The following is an 8,917-nucleotide window of genomic DNA, read 5'->3' as shown; positions in this document are numbered from 1 at the left end:
TGTTCTGCGACAGAGTTAATATAGAGTCCAGGTCCCGTGACCTATCGTGTTGTTCCCTGGGAGATGTAGTCTTCTTCTGATAAGTTGCAGATTCAGTAAAATTATTCATGCTTTATATGATGTTATGATGTGGAATACTGATAGCAAAAATTACAAAATTATTAAACCATGACATTCCACCCCTTATTCTACATCATTACATTATATTTATACATACATACACACTCATATGTATAATTGTGAATAATCAGCAACCTTATTTTTTCTCAACAATCTATATTTATTCCATACAAATCCCTAAGTTGAGAACAAAACTCTATAACCTAATTTACTATTTATTAATTTTGAGAAAATGGCAAAACTGCCAGAAAAAGGAAAACATGTCAGCGGTAGAGGGGAAAGGCAGCGCTGGTAGGGCGTCCCCCACATCAAGGTGCACTCATCCTTTCCCAGCCACCACAGCAGATTTCCTTTTGACTTATACTTCTTTCCATGTGTGCTCTACACATGCATGGCCAGTGCAGGATATAGAGTCCAGATGGAAAACTTGCTTACAGAATGCCTAATTAAGGTATATAGAGAAAAGTGTTTCCTTAACATTGATCCACTCTATCTTAAGTCCTATACCTAATTGAACTATTCTGTAACCAATTGAAATATTTTCTGAGACTCTACCTATATATCTACAGGAAAATCATTGGCTGCACTCCCCCAACATCAAATTCCCTTGTGGTACACATTGAACATTCCCATTTTTGTCCATCACCCACCATGTGCACCCAGGTCCCTGGGCAAAAACAGTACCCTGGAGAGGTTTGCCCTTTCCAGACGCTGGAAGGACCCAAACCGTCTTTCCCAACACGCTCTTTATGTGTACTACAGGAACCTTATCTCCCTCCACGGTACGTAGGGAGCTGGATTGGTTAGGACCATTGCGATTACTAGATCCTCGAGTGTTGACCAACCAGGTGGCTTCTGCTAAATGGTTCTCCCAATTTTTATACGTTCCGCCACCCATTGCTTTCAACATAGTTTTCAACAACCCATTGAATCGTTCAATCTTACCAGAAGCTGGTGCATGATAGGGAATATGGTAAATCCACTCAATGCCATGATTTTTGGCCCAAGTGGTTACAAGGGAATTTTTAAAATGGGTCCCATTATCTGATTCAATTCTTTCCGGAGTGCCATGCCGCCACAGGATTTGCTTTTCCAACCCTAATATGGTGTTTCGGGCGGTAGCATGGGGTACTGCGTATGTTTCGAGCCACCCAGTGGTTGCCTCCACCATGGTGAGTACATAACGCTTACCATTGCGAGATCGTGGCAAGGTGATATAATCAACCTGCCATGCCTCTCCATATTTATACTTTTGCCATCGCCCTTCCCCCCAAATAGGTTTCATCCTCTTGGCTTGTTTAATTATGGCGCATGTTTCACAATCATGAATAACTTGAGCAATAGCGTCCATAGTTAAGTCCACCCCTCGGTCTCTGGCCCACTTATATGTTGCATCCCTTCCTTGATGACCTGAAGTCTCATGGGCCCACCGAGCTAGGAATAATTCACCCTTGTTCTGCCAGTCCAAGTCTATTTGAGCCACCTCAATTTTGGCAGCTCGATCAACCTGATGGTTATTTTTATGTTCTTCAGTAGCCTTACTTTTAGGCACATGAGCATCTACATGGCGCACCTTTACAACAATGTTCCTTATTCGGGCAGCAATGTCTTTCCACAGTTCAGCAGCCCAAACAGGTTTACCCTTTCGTTGCCAATTATCATCTTCCCACTGTTGCAACCACCCCCATAAGGCATTTGCCACCATCCATGAATCAGTATAAAGATGAAGCATTGGCCACCTCTCCCGTTCAGCCACATCTAAAGCCAGCTGAACAGCCTTTACCTCTGCGAATTGACTTGATTCTCCTTTACCTTCGGTGGCCTCTGCAACTTGTCGTGTGGGGCTCCATACAGCAGCTTTCCATCTGCGATGCTTCCCTACAATACGACATGATCCGTCTGTGAATAGGGCAAATTTCTTTTCGTTTTCTGGTAGCTCATTGTATGGTGGTGCCTCTTTAGCACGTGATACCTCTTCTGTAGGTGGTGTTTCAATTTTTTTACTCTCAGGCCAGTCCATGATCACTTCTAGAATTCCAGGACGGCTGAGTTTTCCCATTCGAGCTCGTTGAGTAATTAATGAAATCCACTTACTCCAAGTGGCATCAGTAGCATGATGGGTGGAGGGAACCTGTCCTTTAAACATCCAGTTTATTACTGGCAAGCGAGGTGCTAGAAGAAGCTGAACCTCTGTCCCAACTACTTCAGAAGCAGCCCGAACCCCCTCATACACGGCTAAGATCTCCTTCTCAGTTGGAGTGTAGCGCTCCTCAGACCCTTTATATGCTCGACTCCAAAATCCTAGGGGTCGGCCTCGGGTCTCTCCTGAGGCTCTTTGCCACAAACTCCAGGTGGGACCTTTCTCTCCAGCAGCAGTGTAGAGGATGTTCTTCACATCCTGTCCCGTCCGTACTGGCCCCAAGGCCACGGCACGGGCTATTTCTTGTTTTATCTGCTCAAAAGCCTGCTGCTGCTCAGGACCCCATGAGAAATTATTCTTCTTCCGTGTTACCTGATAGAGAGGGCTCACTATGTGGCTGTAGTTTGGGACATGCATTCTCCAAAAGCCCACTACTCCCAGAAAAGATTGGGTCTCTGTTTTATTTGTGGGCGGAGACATAGCAGTGATTTTGTCAATCACATCTGCTGGGATGTGACGACGTCCATCTTGCCATTTTATGCCTAAGAACTGGATTTCCTGGGCAGGCCCCTTCACCTTGCTGCGCTTAATGGCAAAACCAGCTTTCAAAAGAATTTGGATTATCTGTTTCCCTTTCTTGGAAACCTCTGCTGCTGTATGGCCCCACACTACAATGTCATCAATATACTGCAAGTGTTCAGGAGCATTACCCTGTTCCAAAACAGCTTGGATCAATCCATGGCAAATTGTTGGGCTGTGCTTCCACCCCTGGGGTAAACGGTTCCAGGTATACTGAATACCTCTCCAGGTAAAAGCAAACTGTGGCCTACATTTTGCAGCCAATGGGATGGAAAAGAAGGCATTAGCAATATCAATGGTGGCATACCACCTAGCTTCTTTTGACTCCAATTCATACTGGAGTTCTAGCATGTCTGGTACAGCAGCACTTAATGGAGGTGTGACTTCATTCAGGCCACGGTAATCTACCGTCAGCCTCCATTCCCCACTGGTTTTACGCACTGGCCATATGGGGCTGTTAAAAGGCGAGTGCGTTTTGCTAATCACTCCCTGATTTTCTAATTGGCGAATTAGCTTGTGAATGGGGAGCAATGAGTCCCTATTGGTGCGGTACTGCCGTCTGTGAACCACTTTGGTGGCAATTGGTACCTCTTGGTCTTTTACCTGGAGCAACCCCACAACAGAAGGATCATCTGACAGACCAGGTAAAGTTGACAGCTGCTTAACACCATTTGTGTTTACAGCAGCTATCCCAAAGGCCCATCGATACCCCTTGGGATCCTTGAAATATCCCATCCTAAGGTAATCGATTCCCAGTATACATGGAGCCTCTGGACCAGTCACAATAGGGTGTCTCTGCCAGTTTTTACCAGTGAGGCTTATTTCGGCCTCCAACATAGTCAATTCTTGGGAACCCCCAGTCACTCCATGGATATATATTGGTTGTGTCCCTTGGTGACTTGAGGGCATTAGGGTGCATTGTGCACCAGTGTCCACCAAGGCTTTATATTTCTGTGGTCGAGATGTGCCAGGCCACTTAATCCACACAGTCCAGTATACTCTATTGTCCCTTTCCCCCCCCTGGCTGGGGGCAGGGCCCCTCTATTGTTTACCTCGGCGGCTTGCAGCAACTGGAACTTTCCCCCGTTTGGAAGAGTTCACCTTGGTGGTTGTTTTGGATTGTAATTCTTTCACTCGTGCCTGAAGTGCAGAAGTGGATGAGTTATACCACTTCTTTATATCCTCCCCATGATTACTCAAGAAATACAACAAAGCAAAACGTATGGTCTTATCATTGTCGTTTGCTTGAATACGAGGTGTCTTATCGTTGTCATTTGCTTGAATACGAGGACGTCTCTTTTTTATGGTTGAGATTTTCGATGATACAGGTCGAGAGGAACTCATGTTGTTTAGCTCTCTCAATAGGCGATCGTGGAAATCCTGGTTTCCATCATCTGGTACCACCGTGGATTCATCTACATCAGGCACATTAGCCAATTTGTCAATAATATCACTTTGTGTTTCCTCCACTTTGTCTAACCTTTCCACTATTTTTTTTCCCATTTGGACAATGGCTGAAGTATAAAGCTTAACTTCTGTAGCGCTTATAAATAATTCAAGCTCCTGAAGTCTGCTAATTAGCTCATTTACAGGGGGCTTTCTTTCCCCTTTGCCATATACCAATGCAAGTGCACTGGCATGCTTTTCTGGAGCTGCCTTTGTAAAGTCACGCCACATTTGTCGTGGAACGTGGACTGCTTCAGGATCATGTAATTGGTTTGGATTGTTACGATTGAACTGGGGGCTGTAGAGCATTTCCACCAAAGCCCTTTCTCTCAAAAATTGGATACCTTTCTCCATATCAGTCCATTTCTTTTTCTCAGGCTCCAAGTCCCGTTTAAAGGGGAATCTATCTCTTACCGCTATCAACATCCGCTTCCAGAGGGTGTAGGACCGACTTTGGCATGTGCCTATACCTCTGTCCACACGTGAGTCCCTGGAAATGCTACCCAGTTGGCGAGCTTCACTGCCATCGAGCCACGCACTGTTGGCACCATTGTCCCAGCAGCGAAGTAACCAAGTGACCATATTTTCTTTTGGCTGACGTGTGAAATCCTTTCTCAGATCTCGAATTTCACTCAGTTTAAAAGATCGATCAATAATGGTCGTAATACTTTGCTCACCTTTTGCTCTATCAAGAGTCCCAGGTGTTGATGTTGGCAGCTGTGTTGATGAGGCTGCCCCATCTATAAGTTTGGACTCGAGAAATTCTCGTAAAGAAAATTTAGCTTTTGGCTCCTCGTCTGACTCTGACCCTGACTCTGACGCTTGTGTTATTTCCTCCAGGCGACCTTCCTCCTTCTTCCTCTCTCCTAACTTCCTCTCTCCTAACTTTCTCTGCTCCTCTGACTTCTTTTCCTCCTCTAACATCTTCTTATACTGCTCTAACAACCTCTGCTCCGCCGACTTCCTCTGGTCTTCTGACTCCTCCTGCTCTCCTGAGTCCCCCTGACCTCCTGAGTCCCCCTGCTCTCCTGAGTCCCCCTGCTCTCCTGAGTCCTGCTCTCCTAACTCCCTCCGCTCTTCTAACTCCTTCTGCATTTTCTCTATCTGAGTTGAAACTCGTTTTGTTTTTCGCCCTCTTACAGGGGCAACCAACATTGTATCTGGTGCCCCCGGTGGTTGGTTAAGTTGGAGTACATACGGTTCAGACTTGAGGGTGTCGCATTCTGCCCTGAGGACGTTATAACTAGACTGGAGGGCGTCGTGCTCAGACTGGAGAGCGTTGTGCTTACACAGGAGGGCGCTGCGCGCTGCCCGGAGATTGTCGTACCTGGACTGGAGGTCTTTGTGTTCAGACTGGAGAGTGTCGTGCTCGGACCGGAGGGCATCGCGCTCAGTCTGGAGAGTGTCATGCTCGGACCGGAGGGCGCTGTGCTCGGACTGGAGAGTGTCGTGCTCGGACCGGAGGGCATCGCGCTCAGTCTGGAGAGTGTCATGCTCGGACCGGAGGGCGCCGTGCTCGGACTGGAGAGCGTCGTGCTCAGACCGGAGGGCATCGCGCTCAGTCTGGAGAGTGTTGAGCTTGGTCTGGAGGGCATTGTGCTCGGTCTGAAGAGTGTTATGCTCGGACTGAAGAGTGTTGTGCTCGGTCCGAAGGGCATTGTGCTCAGTCTGAAGAGCGTTATGCTCGGACCGGAGGGCATTATGCACAGACTGAAGAGTGTTGTGCTCGGACTGGAGGGTGTCACAGTTGGATTGGAAGGCATCATGCTTGGCCTGAAGGGTGCCGCACTCAGACTGGACGGCGTCATACTTGGACTGGAGAGTGTTGTGCTCGGTCTGAAGGGCATTGTGCTCGGTCCGGAGGGCATCGCGCTCAGTCTGGAGAGTGTTGTACTCGGACCGGAGGGCGTTGTGCTCGGACTGGAGAGTGTCGTGCTCGGACCGGAGGGCGCTGTGCTCGGACTGGAGAGTGTTGAGTTGGGATTGCAGGGAGCTTTTCTCATCCCAAAGTTTTTCTGCGTCAGCTCTAAGATTCTCTTTCTCGTACCAGATTGAGTCTCGTTGGTACAGGAGATCTTTTCTCTCAGCTTCAAAAACTTTTTCTCTCTCTACCTTCTCATCCCAAAGTTTTTCTGCGTCAGCTCTAAGACTCTCTTTCTCGTACCAGATTGAGTCTCGTTGGTACAGGAGATCTTTTCTCTCAGCTTCAAAAGCTTTTTCTCTCTCTACCTTCTCAGCCCAAAGTTTTTCTGCCTCAGCTCTAAGACTCTCCTTCTCGGCCCTGAGACTCTCTCTCTCAGCTTCAAAAACTTCCCTCTCAGGAATGGTATTGACTAAGGCCCAATAAGCATTAGCTAGGCCCAAAATCATTTGTGCCTCCTGAGATCTGCCTGAGCCACAACATTCCTGCCTCAAATATGCAATCAAACTCTCAGGATTCTTCAAGTGTTCAGGAGTGAAGCTCCATAACACTGAAGATGTCTGTCCTTTGAGAATCTCTTCAATTCCCTGCCACTCAGTATTCTCTGGTTCTAGGGAAGACTTCCTCCGGATGTTATAAATCCAGATACTGAGTGAGATTATTACAATAATCAACAGTAAGATCAGGGAGATTAAGAGTGTGGCCCACTGATCATTCAAAAACTGCATAAAGGATTCATAGAAAGAAAGAGGAGCACGCTTAAAAATCACCATTTCTGTATAATTAGTTGCATTAGTTGCTCCCTCTGGAGCTGTATACAGATACGAAGTGAGCATTGCTAACCATGCTTTCAATCCATTATACAATTGTATAGCTCCATAAGAAAAAGTGGCTAGCTTAAACATGGCCCAATATGTTCGGAGCGTCTCAAAAAAGGAACCAATGGCACACAGTCCCTGGTAAAACAAATTTAGTAGAGAAAACATTTTTTTTCCCTCCAATAGAGAGAAAAAAGTAAAAGAAAACAAAGCTCAGCAGTGTTTATAAAATATACCGGAGTATTGGCAGTCCGCCTGGACTTTCAAGGTCAAGCTCGCAGGTGCAGAATCGCAAACACGAGATAGCTCCTTAACAGGGAAAAAAACTCGTAGCTCTGTTAAAAGCTAAAAGAGCAACAGAAGAAAACACAGAAAAAACAGCAACTCAATTTGCCCGCATTCTCCACCAAAATCTGTCACGGTTTGAACTAAAAATCCACCTGTGTCCGTGACAGGGGCCGTGGGCCCCGGAGGGGCCCTAGGCCGAAAGGAAAAAAATTAATTAAGAAAAGAAAACAGCGGCAACGATCTAAGGAGGCACACTTATTTACTAAATACTATATCGAAATACAGGATAACACAATATAATACACTATAATTAAAAATTGAGCTAACGAATCAAGCAAAATAGGAGAGAGAATGAGTCCCGTAACCGAGAGGCCTACTGTAAATCTAGGCGAACGGCTGAAGGCTCCCACACACTCCCCTGAACGCCAGAACTCGAAAGACGTCAGTCTGTTCTGCGACAGAGTTAATATAGAGTCCAGGTCCCGTGACCTATCGTGTTGTTCCCTGGGAGATGTAGTCTTCTTCTGATAAGTTGCAGATTCAGTAAAATTATTCATGCTTTATATGATGTTATGATGTGGAATACTGATAGCAAAAATTACAAAATTATTAAACCATGACATATGGCTAGACAGAAACACAATGTGGTGGGTGAGCAGTTGGCCAGTAGGTCAGTCCCAAAGGATTATAGTCAGTTTTTTCCATCAGGCTGGTAGATGGTCACTGTCGGGGTCCCCAGGGTTCCATTTTGGGGCCACTTTCCTTTCATGTTTATGCAGATGACTTGAATGCAGGACTAGAAGACGTTCTGAGCAAGTTTGCTGATGAGACCAGATGAGGAGGTGCTGTTGCCTCGACTGAGGGTGGAGAGGACTTGCAGAGAGATGTGGACAAGTCAGAGAAGTGGGTACCAGTTGGTACTAAGCACCAAGTGCATAACGTATAACAAGAACAAGTGCCTGATTGTGCACCGCAGAACATAAAGGACTTCAAACTCTGGGAGAATGTGCAAACGAGGGCACTGGAACTGAGAGATCTGAAGTTCAGAGTTTCACAGGGATTGGCTGCTTGTTCAGACTGGGCCCTTCTCACATCCCTTCTCACATCCTGCAATGAAACATAGGTCTCATATGGGACATGAACCTCACAGCGTCCTTGCACCACATGTAGAGCCTGGGATCTTCTGTCCCCATGTCTTTCATTTAACATCATACGGACCTCCAACCCATTGCCCCAGGAAATGCCAGGAGCCAACATGAGAGACAGGATCTCTCTACCACTGGTCTTGCAATCAGGGCTTGACCTGTCTGCTTCGTAAGGCAAAGGAGAGGTTTCTTAGCATGCCAGTGCCTTTGCCTGCCTGTAGTCATGGCTTCCAGTTATCTTCTCTAACAAGTCCCTTGGGAAGCTTACTTGGTAATGGCCCTCAGTGGGCCCATTAATACTCCAAGAAACTTCACTGTTACTTCCGACTTTGTCTTGTTGAGCACTTTGTGCAAACTTCTCTCTGCACTAGAGGCTGATGAACTCAGCATCAAATGCACCCTGGGGCCCATTATAACCTAAAGAATCTCCTGTGCCTTATGCCATCTTGTTATCTTCTTC

General features: G+C 46.5%; 1 protein-coding gene across 1 annotated transcript; it reads right to left on the bottom strand.

The window, feature by feature from the left end:
• Positions 1 to 4,143: 4,143 nt before the first annotated feature.
• On the bottom strand, positions 4,144 to 7,928 carry LOC146755613 (uncharacterized). The gene is made up of 2 exons (XM_085525308.1): positions 5,613 to 7,928; positions 4,144 to 4,254 (listed from the first exon to the last, which is right to left on the bottom strand). The coding sequence occupies exons 1-2, from the start codon at positions 7,190 to 7,192 to the stop codon at positions 4,251 to 4,253; spliced, it is 1,584 nt and encodes a 527-aa protein (XP_085381434.1). The 5' UTR covers positions 7,193 to 7,928; the 3' UTR covers positions 4,144 to 4,250.
• Between the last annotated feature and the right edge of the window lie 989 nt (positions 7,929 to 8,917).

This window comes from Coturnix japonica, chromosome 31 (assembly GCF_054131305.1).
Source record: "Coturnix japonica strain WE chromosome 31, WE-NBRP24, whole genome shotgun sequence".
Lineage (NCBI taxonomy): Eukaryota > Metazoa > Chordata > Aves > Galliformes > Phasianidae > Coturnix > Coturnix japonica.
This window is presented reverse-complemented; position numbering and strand designations above follow the sequence as displayed.